At 39.5% G+C, this 14,636-nt stretch overlaps 1 protein-coding gene across 9 annotated transcripts in view; it reads left to right on the forward strand.

The window, feature by feature from the left end:
• The window catches only part of USP6NL (USP6 N-terminal like), a 129,598-nt gene that overhangs the window by 31,320 nt on the left and 83,642 nt on the right, over positions 1-14,636 (forward strand). Inside the window, exon 1 of one of the 9 annotated variants that reach the window (XM_075081615.1) lies at positions 1,497-1,566. The exons of the other annotated variants lie outside the window; for them this stretch is intronic. Within the exon in view, the coding sequence (XP_074937716.1) occupies positions 1,512-1,566 (55 nt within the window). The 5' untranslated portion in view covers positions 1,497-1,511. Of the gene's footprint in view, positions 1-1,496; positions 1,567-14,636 lie in introns of those variants that run through there. 9 annotated transcript variants of the gene reach the window in all.

Here is a 14,636-nt window from a genome sequence, read left to right on the forward strand (position 1 = left end):
CCGTGAATTGCCAATGGTGGTATTCTCAATAATCCTGAAAAACAACTTTAGGTTTCTTACTTGTAGCTTATGGGAAATGAGGCAGCTTAACATAAAATATTCCTGTAAAAAAGTACGTTTGAAAAAGAATGAAGAGTGAAGAACAGTGCAGTAATGTAATGGGGAAAAACAGAACATGTTTCTGCTAGATGGGACAGAAATTCAGTTTGATATAAATCAGCAGAGCTGTGTTGGCATCAGTGAAGCTGATCTGACTTGCTGTGGTGGGGTTTTTGTTTGTTCCCCCCCAAACACCCACAAGAAAGAGACTCCAAGAAAAAAACCTATTGTTTCTTTGGGGGTGTGTGGGGTGTGTGTGTTTGTACGTAGCTACATAGTTCACTGTTGTTGTCCTGTAGATGAAACCGTCCATTTAAAAAAAAAAAAAATCTAGAAAGGAGTTGGTTGGGTGCTGGTTGTTTTTTTGGGTTTTTTGTTTATTTGGGTTTTTTGTTCACATGCTAGAATTGCTGACTGCTGTGGTTGTTGTCAATTCATCCAAAGACAGTGAAGTGTAAAGTAATAGTGAGCTGCAAACCCTGGACTGGTTTCACTGATGTTCAAGAGTCTAAACAAGCTTCTCCAGTTAATGTCAAAAATCTCCAATATATGTATAGCTTTGGTTAAAATTTTTGTTGGCAGACAATAGTAAAAAATAGAAGCAAGCAACATGCAAGCTAGAAAGACTGCCTGATGATATATGGTTGCAAGTTGCTGATATCCTCTTCTGGTAATAGGCTATCTTGTGGTTTTAAATCCCATGGGTGGTGGGATGCCCCTGTGTGGCCTTCAGAGCTTTTTACAATTAAAATTCATTGGTTTGGTCCTAGCTACCAGCTAAGTGGAAACAAGAGAAAAGAAGCCTTTTATTAAATCTGTCTTTAAAACTTGTGGTATTGAGGATCAGTTTAATCCTTACTTGTTGCAATATGCAGATGTATGCTGTTAAATCCATCTGGACTTCTTAGTTTGTGTAAAGCACAGGACTGTTGCTGACCTGGAGCAGCAGTACTCACACAAAATTGCCCTTCTGATTTCACTGCAGCAGCCGGGACCTGGCAGCTGGGTGGAAAGACCAACTGAAAACAAGGTGGCTTTATTGGGTTTCTTGAAAAAGAGGCCAGCTGTGTGTGGGGAGTCAGGGATTCATTCAAGTGTTTGCTTAAGGTTTCAGAAGGTTAATGGGTTACATAGTTTAGAGCTTGAGCTGGTAGGATGAATGTATTTGGATTTCTGGTTTCAGTGATACTGCAACCGAGACAAGGATGTGTTTGCCTGAGGCATTTGTCCAATATGTTTGGAATAGAGGCAAGGTCTTGAGCCTGGATCCAAACATGGTGAAAAGGCATTTGTGTCCTGTACCTTTCCTTCTGTAGCTACTCTTGTACTTTTATTGTGACGTGAATTTTAGAGCTAAGCCCAGATATTTTAGTTTTTTTTTGGAGACTTGATAAAACGCTGGGAAGCTCTGCATGAAGGACCTAGAAAAACAAGCCTCACTCTCTGTCTTGCACTTCCATACTTCAGGTGAGTGTATTTTTCTGACCTAGATTTTGGTAAGATTGTGGCAATTGTGCATATGCTATTTTCAAGTATATACAACACTTTTTTCTTCTTGTAGACTCTCAAAATGTAATGTTGACTTTATTTGACATTACAAAGTGTATTTGTTTCTTCTTAAACAAAAATTTGTGTTGGTGAGATGTGTACATTAAAGCAATAAGGGATCATCTGTTTTTTTTTTTCCTTAAATTGTTGAGTTTCCAGTATTTTATCCTTACGCTTATGAACCTTGGAATCTAACATTAAATGTGAAAACTAGCATCCGTAGTTATTAGTTGTGAAGCTTGCACAAAATTTCTTTAATACACTTACAGCTTAAGGTGGATATTTTTTGTTCATTACATTGCAGTGCATAGGAGTAAGCAACAGGGCAGAGATAGATACTAGTATGTTTGCCTATTTGTTTTTAATAACTTAAAATGTGGTAAATATTTCAAAGTGACAGGGTCTCAGCTACACCAGATTTTCTACAACAGATAATTAGAGCATTTGGGTGGCTTAGATAGTGTTGTGGTGTATCTTGACAATTCACAACTTTCCTGGACATATTAACTGGCTTCGCCAAAGTATTTTTATGTCCTCTTGAGCTTCTAGATATTTTGGTATGGCTTGCAAGCAAAGCATCCAGACTTCTCAAATCCGATAACATAACTTTTTTTTTCAGTCATGTCTAACAGCAAAAAAAAAACAACCACCCAAACGGGTTTCTCAGTGGAATAGGTTCCTGTGTTTTGTCTTCTTATCGCAAGTCCAAGCAACTTCTTCTAAAAGAAATTATCTGTCAGCATTAGTATTAAACTATCCATAAAAATGTTAATTTGAACTGAATTTCCAGATCAAACAGAAAACTTAATGTCAGTTAATTAGATTCTTGGTGGAAATGAGAAAATAAGTACACAGATGCCCAAGACTGCTGCTGTGTCTGTGCTAATAAAGCAGCTAATGAAGCATTTTCTAGCTGTACCTGGAGGGGTCAGGTCCTTGGTGGGAATGATTTCCCCAAAGAACAAACCCTACTACCTTCTGCATCATGTCCCAGGTGATGCAGGTTTCTTTTTCCTACTGTTATCTTCCATAGCATTATTACATGGAAACAAACAAATAAAAGAAAATAGAGATGAAAACACTTCATTGCACGTACTCCTCTCCTGGAGGAGAGTGTGACACCTGCATCGGGTGTCATGGTTGTTAGTCTCGGTCACTTAACTCTTCACTGCAGGCCACGGCGGTGAGTGTGATATAAATCATGGAACCTGCCAGCTATGAGGGCTCTGTGTGCGCGTGTGGACTTTGTTGTAAAACGAATCTGGGCTCGCTGACTGCAGCCCTTGTGAGCAGTTTCTGTTCGTATGGAGAAGCTTGTTGATATTCAGCTTGTAGACTTCTTTTGATACCCTTCTTTGCTAGATATCACTGTGGTACTGCTACTGGATTGCAGGTGTTTTCTACTGCCACTTGGAAATAGCTTGAGTGCATACTTAACATGGAATTTGCAGTTTGAGCAATAAATCTACAAGAGTTGTTTGAAGAGTCGTATAGGACTTACTTGTGCTTTTAGTCTCAGGGTGTTCTGAAGACTTCGGGGGTTTTGTAGCTTTTAAACCAGGTATGATCATGATACTGAAACCGCTTGTTCTTAGGGAGTGGAAGTTGTGTGCAGTGGTTGATATTCCTCCCTCCCTTCCCACTGTGTGTGGGTTTTTTGAATTATTGTGGTTTTTTTAAACATAACTATTCTTTGTGTGGCGCTGTTTTGCTTTCAGGATGACACACTATCAAAATACAGATGCTCCATTCCTGTGGCACATTAGCAGGTGATCGTTATGTGATAGTAGTCTAATGCAGATATTAGTGAAATATGAGTGGGATGGTAGGAAAATAAATACCTTTATTTCCCTTTGCTTTAATTCTTAATTGAAAAATACATTTCTACTTAATATACAAATCAGATGGGTTTTTTTCTCAGCATTCATGTCATAGTGGTATTAGCAATGTCTGTGCCTTCCTCTCCTTGCACCATTGCAGGCACCAGTTACATCTAAATGTGGTCAACATGTAATCTTTCCATTATTTCTCCAAGAGCAAGTGGCAGAGGCCTGTAAGCTATGGGTTAATCAGGTTGCACAAAATTTCCTGCATTTATTGCCTGGCAAATATTTGTATTCAATATGGAAATTGAAGGAGAAAGTATTTGGTTTTTCTTTTCCTTGTTTTACATGAGACATTTTTCTTTTGAGATTTATGTGGTGTACCAGGTAAGATTAATATGTGAGGGTTTGGGGTGGGGGTGGAGGGAGCCTGAGTGTGATTAGGCAAGCTTCACCATGTCTGCTAGTCTGTACTATGTGCTAGATTTTCCCCAAAATAATTTGACTAAAGGTCACTCTTTTCCATGCCATTTTTTATCACCCTTTTGTTAGGAGTATTTTCTAGATGTTAGGGCTAAGTTTCAGGCTTGTTTTTAGAAATATATCCTTCAGAATTTTAATAATTTTTGTTCACTGATTTCTGTCACAGATAGAATGGAAGCATAGCTTTTGTTGTTAAACCTAATTTTTGAGTGGGAAATAGCAGTAGTCGGAAGGAAGCAGTTATAGTAGAGGTCATGGGTCTTAACTGGAATGTGAGAAGTTGCTTCGATCTGAGACTTCCTCTTTCTGATAGAAAAGGAAATACTGTTTGTACTAGTGAAGGGACTTTGGTACCATGAGCATGCTGTGATCTTTTCTAGAGAAATATTTTCTGCTTCATTTGAAGTCCATTGTTTGGATTAGTGGAACAATTCTTCATCACTTTCAAGTGTTGGGTGTTTTTGGGATGCTTCCAGGGCTCCCCAGTGTGTGATATACTGATGATTCGAGGCGTTGCACTTTGCTGTGTGATGGATAAATGGCTGCACCGTTGCTCTGTGTCCTAGTTTTTCTCCTTCTAAAAAGAAAAAAAAATCCTGACTAATCCTTCCCTTTTTCTCACGACAGCTGTACATTGAAAAGACTTTAACATGTTTTGAAAAATTTCCCCATCTATGCTGCAGCTGCATCGAGTCCTGGAGCCACCACATCTCATCACTCAGTAAAAGAAAATGTTATGTTTGCAGACTGTTGTGTGGAGTACACGTTACACAAATCAAAGATACGTAGATCAATAAAAATGTTTTTGTCAATTCTGTGCTATGAATTAGTACCCTAGTTAGGTTTTAAAATGTGGGATGAATGCTGGTTTGGAGCTTGCCAAATCTATAGATGAAAAATTAAAAAAAGCTACACAGATTCCAATTCCCATTGCTATTTAGTTTATAGGCCTTAGAATGACCTTCTAAACTGTGCAGTGATAATTGCCTATTTTACATAATGTATAAAGCCTCGCAGAAGAGTATTTGTAGTGATGAAACGTATTAAAAATCATTGTCTGGTAACCAGGAAGAATGTAAAGCCATTCTATAAATAGCGCGAATAGGCTCTAAAGGGAAAAATGAGCAAATATGCTTAGGCAAATCAAAGGACGACTGGTTGCACTGGGGCCTGGGCTGTGTATTTAACATGACAGCAGCCTATAGACTGTGTCTGTGTTAGCAAGTAGCATGGCGCTGTAGTAATAGATCTGGAAAGGAAAACTGAAGGTCCAACATCCCTTCATGTTTCAGCAGGTTTCTCAGACTAGATCAAACCTTGGGCTTATTCTTTAGGCAGAACAAAACTTAGTTAGGAGCGCATCTTGCAGATAGTTTAATCTGGAAGTAATCCAGTTTTGCATGCTTCCATGTTGCTTCCCAGTACAAACTGAAGAACAGTAAGTAGAGGTGATCTGGAGATTTGCTCCAAAAGCACTTCTCCAATCTAAACTAAGATGCTAGTTATAGATCTACATGGAACATCAGTAGTCTTTTATGTCAGATTTATGTTCTTGACATTGGACAGAATATCTTAATGAGGTTTTTTTAGGAATAAGTGGAAGTTCTGGTCGGGTTGATATTTTAGGGGCAGAATGAGGATCAAGAGATTGTACATCAATGTATTAAAGACTGATATTTATGACTTGTGTTTGTATATGCTCTGCCTTTCAAGATTAAGTGCTAAATTAATGGGAAAGTGTCTAGTCGGCCACTGTATTGGGCTTACATGGGCAAGGTTTTGGTAGCAGGGGTGGCCTGTGTGAGAAGAGCCTGGGGCTGCCTGCTATGGTGGACACAGCTGGTTCCAGCTTGCTCCAAAATGGACCCAAAGCTGAGCCCATCAGTGAAGCTGATAACACCTCTGTGATAAGATATTTAAGAAAGGATCAAAAAACCCACAGTGCAGCAGCTGTGAGAGCGGAGAGTGAGAAAAATGCATGGGGATCAAGGCTCCAGACACCAAGGTTGGTGAGAAAGCAGGGGGAAGAGGCGTTCCAGGTGCCTGAGGAGAGATTCCCTTGCAGCCCATGAAGATGACTATGGTGAAGCAGGTTGTCTCCCTGCAGCCCACGACGTTACCAGTGGAGCAGATATCCACCTGGAGAATCCCATGCTGGTATCCCATGCAGGTAGATATGCCCTGAAGGAAACTGCAGCCTGTGGACTACCTGTGTTGAAGCAGGCCCCTGGCAGGAGCCATGGCCTCTGGAGAGGAGCCCACACTGGAACAGGTCATGAAGGACTTTATCCTGTGGGAGGGACCCCATGCTGGAGCGGAGGAAGAGTGAGGAGGGAGGAGCAGCAAAGACTAAGTCTTACAGACTGACTGCAACCCCCATTCCCCATCACTCTGCACCACTCATGGTGGGGAGGAGGTAGAAGAATTGGGACCAAAGGAGTGAAGTTGAGTGCGAGAAGAAGGCTTTGTTTCTTACCATACTACTCTGTTTTTATTTGCCAGTAAATTAATTTACCCAAGCCAAGTCTGTTTTGCTCATGAGGGTGATTGGTAAGCGATGTCCCTGTTTGTCTTGACCAGCTTTTTCATCTTATTTTCTCTCCCTGCCCTGTTGAGTAGGGGGAGTGAGAGCCTCCTCGGTGGGGATCTGGCAGCCAGCCCAGGGTCAACCCACTACAGCTATGCCAGGGATGCAGACAAACTTAACTTTTGCAAACGTATTCCTGCAAGTTTTCTCCAGTCCAAGTTCCCCTAAACCCAGTGATGGTAGCATGAGCTAATTCAGCAGTTTTTGTTTTTTTTTTTTTTTTTTCCTTGTTGCGGATTACAGTGCATTCACATGACCTTGTTTACCACCACAGCCCGGAGCAGTAACTTTCAGCAGAGCTGAAGACAAAAAGCAATGACATGTTCAACAAGCACTGTAAATCCAGGGTGGGATGTCTGAATGATGTCCTCCTATGGTTTTCTTTATGCTCTCTTAATGTATTGCTACATATAATCTGTCCATATTAAAAAATAAGCTTGTCAAAAAAACCCCAACCGAAACCAAAAACAAAACAACCAACTTCTTAACATTTCCAGCTACTGATCTGTAGTAGTTGTTTTGAAACAGTATTTATTGGTACGCCAGTGGCCTTTTTGCGTGATTTTAGCTGGTAAGTGTTAGGACTACTGAAGTTATTATGGCCATTAGGTATGTTGTTTGAGTAGGTATGAGCTGGAAAACTCAACAAAATCTCTCTTGCATCCTAGCTACAGAAATGGCATGATATGGGAAGCTTTTAGAAGAGATAATCAAATTAGCATTAATGGGAATACGCTTGAACATGAGGTGGTTTTGGGGGGGCTGGATGGATGAGAAGACAACATTTATTTGACATATCTTAAACATTTCTGCTGCTGTATACTTGTTATTTAATAGTGATTTGGTTTGGACTTCGTTTATTTGACTAAGCTATTTTTCTTGGCACTTTCTGATCTTTTTAAATTTAAAACAACTCTTCTGCAGTATCTTGTATGGGCTTCCCCTCCCCAGCCTATTTTTGCCTGCCTTTTATCTGTTGTGAAGCTTTCATCAGTTGAGTTAATAGATTTCTTATTAGTGGGAACACAGTTGTTTCCAATTAAAAACTAAAAAAATCCCAAACATCTTTCAGCTTCAGATTTGAGAATAATTTATTTTAATACAAAGATGTTACAAAATTGCTGTAACATGAAAACTATTTCAGTTCTCTTTCATTGTATTGAATGATCTTTTTTTTCTCCACAATTAAAACAACTGCAGATGAATTTGTTTCCAAACTGTTGTTCTTCATTGTGAGACAAATCTGAAAAGTCCTTCAATTAAAATTTGGTCTAAATGCTGTAGTCCCATGTAAAAGGCTGTACCTGTTTGGTATTCTACTTACATGAATTTACAAGCTTGAACTTAAAATACTGATGGCTAGATGATGTATCGGGGATCTGCCTGGTACTGGGGTAGTAATGGCATACCAATTTCACTGAGAAGTAGTTGTCTAAGAATATGAAATTTCTTTTGCCTCCCCTGAAGTCACCACACAGCAATTGTATCTGGCAGTCAGACCATGGCAGTAGCTTATAAATACGGCAGCGCCTGATTTGTATGGTATCCTTATTGATTAACTTGGAGCTTCTTAAAAGGTAGCTGTAACGTTTATTTTAAAATGAAAGTAATCTAGAGTCACCTTATTTGTGTCCCTTTTGTGCTGGTAAGTGTGGGTTTTTTTGGGTGGTCGTTGGTTGGTTGGTTTTTCCCCACAGGTGTCAGTTGTCTGGGCTTTGGGAAATAGCTGTGCTTTTCTCTGTTCATGGGAGTTCTGATGTTCAGAAAGTTATATTTCAGTAGACACCTATGCACTAACTTCTGGAACAACCTTTTCTTGTCCTAGTCCTTCTCCATCTTTCTAAGCCTGTGCAGTTGTTTTGCCTCTATAGTTGCGGAAAGGAAACCTCCATGAGTTTTCCATCGGCTTTTGATTTTTTTTTTTTTTTTCCATTTCAGCACTGCTTGTGTATGCAGGGAGATATAAAATACTATAAAATAATGTACTGGTGTGAAGGATGAAAACAGGTGCAAGGCAATGGGGAAATTGGTACTCAAGTCTGATGGAATTAGTTGCAGATAGTAAAAACTTAGAGCAGCTCAATAATTTTTACATTTATTTAATTTAATTTTGGGGTTGCTGACCTGTAATTTTGTGCATTAAAATACCTGTGATGCAAGGTGTAGTTTTAAAGTCCCTTTCTATTGGCTTTAAGTCCTTTACCCCTTAGTGATGATGACCTCCACATGCTTTAACCTGCCAGCTAATTATATTCTGGCAGTTCTGTACATCATCCTCTCAAAATGCCATTCCCTGAATAATGCATCTCATTCTCCCCTGCTCCCCCCTGTATCCTCTTTTGTACTGTTCACATTTGTACCTTTCATTAGGCACGACTTGCAAATTGTCACTATTCTGCTTTTCTAGTTTCCGAAGGTGGTGCATTACCAGAAAGCAATTATACAGGTCATTGCCTCTTTAGTGTGTTGTGTGTCAGGATACAAGCTGCAGTGTCTTGAGCTAAGCCACAGCGGTTAGGCTGTACTTCCCTCAGCCCTGAAATTCTGGCTGCTGTGGCTATGTGTTATAGCCTTCACTTACATCCACAGCATCAGAATAGATTTGGACCAGTCAAAACAGTAGTAGCCTTTCATTACATTCCCACCAAAAATTTCTGATTTAGTAAAACCTGATTAAGTTGGGTTGCAAATCCAGGTATTGTGCCTTCGCTTAAACTCCTCAAAAATCTGCCTTTTTGTCTGAAAAAGATGTGACTTAGTTTGTGTTGGAGCCTGTGATTCAGCGAAACACCATCTCAGCTCAACAGTACCTAAAGAATAATAGCTGTTTGTGGTAGTGTTTTAATCAGAGGGAGAACTTCACCCAGTATGTGCATCTGACTCATTTTTCAGAGAAACCTGTCAACAACACGTGTCTGAGATGGCTTGAATGTTACCCTGGGATTAAACAGCCTATTGTACCTCAGGTACAAAGTACTCTCTCCTGCTTTCATTTTTCTATGTTTTTATAGCACATTAGCACAATAATCTCAACTGTTGGTCCCTATTGTCAATTTTTAGATTTGATGTGGTCTTCCAAAACAGTGGGTACTGGCAAATAAAGAGTAGGTGTGAGTAATTTTACAGTGTTTCAGTAGTTATACCCTTTTTTCTCTGCCAGGGAAGAAAGTGAGGAGGGAAAAAGTGAGCAGAATTTCTGGACGAAGTATAGTGAAGTTTGTACTTGTGGCTAACATGCACCGAAAGCTGTTGAAAATTCTCTCTCTTCTCCCAGCCTTAATGTAGGCTGAGTTCTTTGTAAAGTCTTTCAAGAATTTGCTGTCATAGCAAGATGGCTGTTAAATTAACCAGTTTCAGAAAATATTCTCAAACAGGAGAAACACCTGGTAATTTTCAGTCATGTTCAGGCTTAATATGTGACTGCAGATGACAACTGTACTTCTGCTGAAGAGGGAAGAGTTGATGAAAGGCTATTGGATTTTCATCACGTTTGAAGCCACTGGAGTGAGAACTCTTAATCCTTCCAAAGTGCTGTAACTGAAGCAACCTTTGTTACGTTCAACCTCTTCATTTCCTACCCTATTGCTAGACCTTTTGGGCATACCTTTGCAGAGCTGGTGCCTTGGTTTATTGCATTACAGTTCCTTGTTTTAAGGAGGTATTTTGGTTTTGTTTATAGTAACATTGGAAAAGCAAAGTTGGAATTTTAAAGCGTACTGAAGACGTGTCTTCAGTGGTAAGGGAAGAGGGGACCAAAATTCATAACCAAGATGTATTTCTCCCTTGCAAACTATTTTGGGTTTAACTTCACTGATGAAGCTTCAGTTGAACTTTCATGTGAGGTGGATGAATTTTAGATTGAGTGTTGTGCCTCCTGAGAAGGTTTCCTGTCTGACTACCGTGGCTACATCTGTAAGTCAAAAAGAGTATTTAAAAGCAATTCAGGCATACCAAGTATTTTGATCAGGAAGTTTCCTATCTGCAGCTGATGGTTGTAGTTAGAGCTCAAAGCTGTCATCTTGTGAGGAGGTGAGTTCTGATGCTTTGTTGATGGCTGGGTAACCAGTTAGCCCTGTTGTTCCTGATCCATCCAGGCTGCACAAACGAGAACTTGACTCCTCCCCAAAGTGCTGAATATCCTAATTGCTTGTATACAGGCACAGCACAGACAGTGGGTGGATCTATGTTTAAATCTCAGCTTGTGCTTCACTGTGTACAGACATGCTGTTCCCCTTGCTCTCTGATAAAGAGGACATCTTGTGTCTGCCCTTCTTTGGGAGATATGGATTTTGAGTCTGTAAGGGATATGAAATTTGCAGAGGTTGAGAGCAATCTGTTTGGAATAAATCAGGTTATTGAGCAGGACTGAAATCCATAAAAGGCTTTATTTGTGTGTTATCCTAGAGCTAATCCTTGTAACTTGGAATAGGTGTTGCCAAAGTATTGCATCAGTGTTCAGACTGGAGGAAGTAGACTTTCCTCTGTGTACCAAGTTCAGAAATGCTTTTTAGCCATTTCAGGTCATTTTCTGCTGAGATATAAGAGTCTATGACAAATGGTCACATTTTTCTGGGGGTTGTTTTTGTTGGTGTTTGTGGTGGTTCTTTTGTTGTGGGTTTTTGGGTGTTTTTTTGTTTGTTTTTGTTTCTTTTTTTTGGTAACAGAACATAGTGGTAAAAAAGTGGATCTTCATTAATACGTTTGCTGCATCATTGACTTAAGAATTAACAAATAAATGGATTTTTGGCTTGATGCCTGTGCTCAAGGCCTAGACTAGAATTAACCGTGTGTTTGTCTTGTAAGAGAAAGTTCTTAAGGTCTTTGCAGCATGTGCTTGTAGCTCTTCATCTTGCATCAGTACTGAAATAAAATTATTGATTTTTGAGAGAAGTAGCGTTGAAAACTTGACGGTAGGTTTGTCAGTGTCATTAAGGTACCTCACTGCTTGTAATTTTCCTATAAACCAGTAAAAAGAAAGTATTAATGATATATCTGTTAAGACACTGGTTACTAAAGGCATCAGTTTCTATGCAACAGCAGAATAAATGAATAATTGAAAATGTTTTACAAATATCCATTGTTCACATAAGACAACAGAGTAGCTACAGAATGAGCTAAATGGTACATCTCACTGTGATCTCTTACTTCAAGGAGATGTATAACCTCTGTGGAGAATTCTGTTCTGATTAACCTGTGTTATTCTTCAAAATAAAATATTCAAGCAGAAACCTTTTAATTTTTGTTTTGTGATCCTATACTACTGCAGCTTTGTGCTTGCCTCTCAGTGATGATGGCGTCTTGGTGTTGTCTGTGCTTAACTGACGTCTCCCATCTTCCTGGCAGAGGTTGGAAAAAAACTCCAGACTTGTTCTTGCCAGACTCCTAAGTTTATGGATAGATTAAATCTAAAAACTAATTAGGTGCTACATCTACCAAAAATTAATTGAAACAAAGGTTGTGGATATAATGTAGCCAGAAGGTTTATCTTACTGGTACAGTGTTTTGTGGACAAACAGCCACAAAGGTTTTTTCTTTTTTTTCTTTGTGTTGTTTTAACCAAACTGTGAACTTGCTTTATATTAAGCAGTATTTTAGCTGATGCAAACTAAATAGAATCAAACAAATTCGTACTGGTATTGCTAAATACCAGTATGAACGTAACCTGATTTCCATTTGGTGGGTTTGCCGCTGGGCTTTATAGCAGCTGCTCAGCTGTGTTTTCCCTTGGCTTGAGGCTGGGACCCAAAGACCACAGGACAGCCTCCGAGGCCCTAATTCCTGTTTTGCATGGGAAATGCCATGGCTGTTTACTTTGCTTTGTTTACCAGTCCTCGATCAGTGAAACTGAAAACAACAGAAGCTTCTTGTCTATCACTAACTTCCTTTTCTCGTAGCAAGGATGAAGAAACTGATAGCATTTTCTTCCCCAGTTTCTGCTGCTCAACAAACTTGTTTACCCTTCACTTTGCTGTCTCTTATTCCTCCAGCCTTTCCTATAACCACTTTATAAACATAAAAAAACATGGATATAGTGCTGCGTGACACTTGAGATAATTTCAAATATTCGGAGGGGATTTCAGTCTTCCCCCCCCTTCCAAATTTTGTATGAATTTTATATGAACACACTTTTAATATGTCAAGATTATAATTAAAGTTGAATACAGAAGGGTCTCGCAGCTCCTATGTAACGGGTACTGTGGTCCCTGCTGTTCCCTTCAGTGGATCACTATGGCAGGTGGAGGGGCGCCTTAAATCCGCACTGTATGGTGTGGATCACAACAGCCTGTCCAGGAGCCTGTAATAACTAGTGCAGTATGCTTTTGCTGGTATAGAGCAAGAAATGCTTTTTCATCTTGCCAGAACTTTTACAATATTTAAGATTGTATTTTCCTGTTGTGCACTGGGGTGAAACTGAGCTTAAAACATCAAAATAAATCCTGAGGTTTCCTCATGCAGTGTCTGTGCCCGAATAGGCAGAGCACTCATTTGGCACCTGGGAGGCTCAGGCTGAAGTGTGGACGGAGGCTGAAGGCTGGCTTTCTCACGCTTTTGGGGAAGGACTAATATCTGGCCGCCTTGTGATGTCTCTTCCAGGAGAAGGCAGGAAAAAAGAAAGTCTGGAAGTGTACGTGTAGCTGGTGGGTAAAAACTAATGCTATCAGTAACTGGTCATCTGTCGCTTGTTTGCAAGCGCTTCCTTCTCCGTATCATGCAAGGTCCAGCAAGGTTTCAGCAGCCTGTTTAACTGAGCAAGAGCGTGGCATCAGCCATTAGGTAATAGCTTGTGGTCACTGGGCAGGTCAAGGCGGGCTGCTGCTTCTTCCCCATGATGCTGGTGAAGTTTTAATCCTGCCACCTTGAGTCAGTGCTGGCATTTTTCTGAGCTGGCTTGGAGCTTTTTAGTCTTGTTAACTAGCAGAATAACATCTACCACAAAAACAAACCTTCCTTTTCTTCCTGTTTTAATCAGTTAAATTGGCTGTGTAATTAAATGATGAGTTGGACTGTGTGTATGTCAGAGCATTCAAAGACTGTCTGTGTAGAGGAAGAAACTTTTTTATTTTAGCCAGTAAAACAATAGAAGGGTAGATGAAACTTTTGTAACTAGAGAACTGTAACTTCTTTAGACCTAGAGAAGAAATGAAACAGCTTCCTCAGAAAGGAAGAGTACCTTTAGAAAACTCCTCCCAGAGTATGCATGGTTGTTGTTTTGGTGACTCTTTAAACTGGGAATAGACTTTACATCATTAATGCTGAATTTTAAAATATAATTATTGTTTGCTCCATTAATTTTGGCTAATGCTGGGATAAAAATGATTAGTTGGGAGACTTAAGATAATTAGTGCAGTGTGGCATCTGACTACTTATATTCAACTCAATGTGGGAAGCATAACTCTTCTGAAATGTTCTGGCTTGTGTCAGAATCTAAAATATTAGACCCAATTTTATTGTTTAAATTGATACCGCAAATCTTAGTACTGTGGAAACATTCACGGTCTATTACTAATGAAGATGTACAATACAGGAAATGTGAAATTATGTCAAAATTTCAGATAATTTTTTAAAAATGTTGTTGTGATTTATGTTGCTGGGGAAAATGATTTTTACATGTCATCCTGATGTATGGCATTGGGAAAGCAAAAAGGAAATTTATTGCAGAGAACTGTTATGTTCAATGTTGCTGAAAGATCGTTTGCTTGTATGTTTAGTAGCCTGTCATGGTTAAAAAGTACAAGTAGTGTCAATGTGCAGAAGGGATATTTTAGGTTTCAAAGGCCTCTGGGGACTGCAGACATAATATACTTTTAAAGTATGAGGGATCAAAAAAATGTCATTTTCAGCTAAATTTGCTTATAAAGTTGTAACCAATACCTGAAAAGGCACTAGTGTGGAAAGGATGACCTGACTTGCATTAGGTTGAGGGTAAATTCCTGAAATATTCCTGCTTTTTATCTGCCAATACTGCTTCTGTGGTCAAATGTCTGATCTTCCCATCTAATACAGCAGCTGATTTGCAGCATATGTAATTAAGACATTAATTATAAAGGCTAGGCCTAGTACTGGGGAAGGGTCATGGATTTCAAGGGGAGTGTGGG

The sequence above is a fragment of the Phalacrocorax aristotelis genome, chromosome 1 (genome assembly GCF_949628215.1).
Source record: "Phalacrocorax aristotelis chromosome 1, bGulAri2.1, whole genome shotgun sequence".
NCBI lineage: Eukaryota > Metazoa > Chordata > Aves > Suliformes > Phalacrocoracidae > Phalacrocorax > Phalacrocorax aristotelis.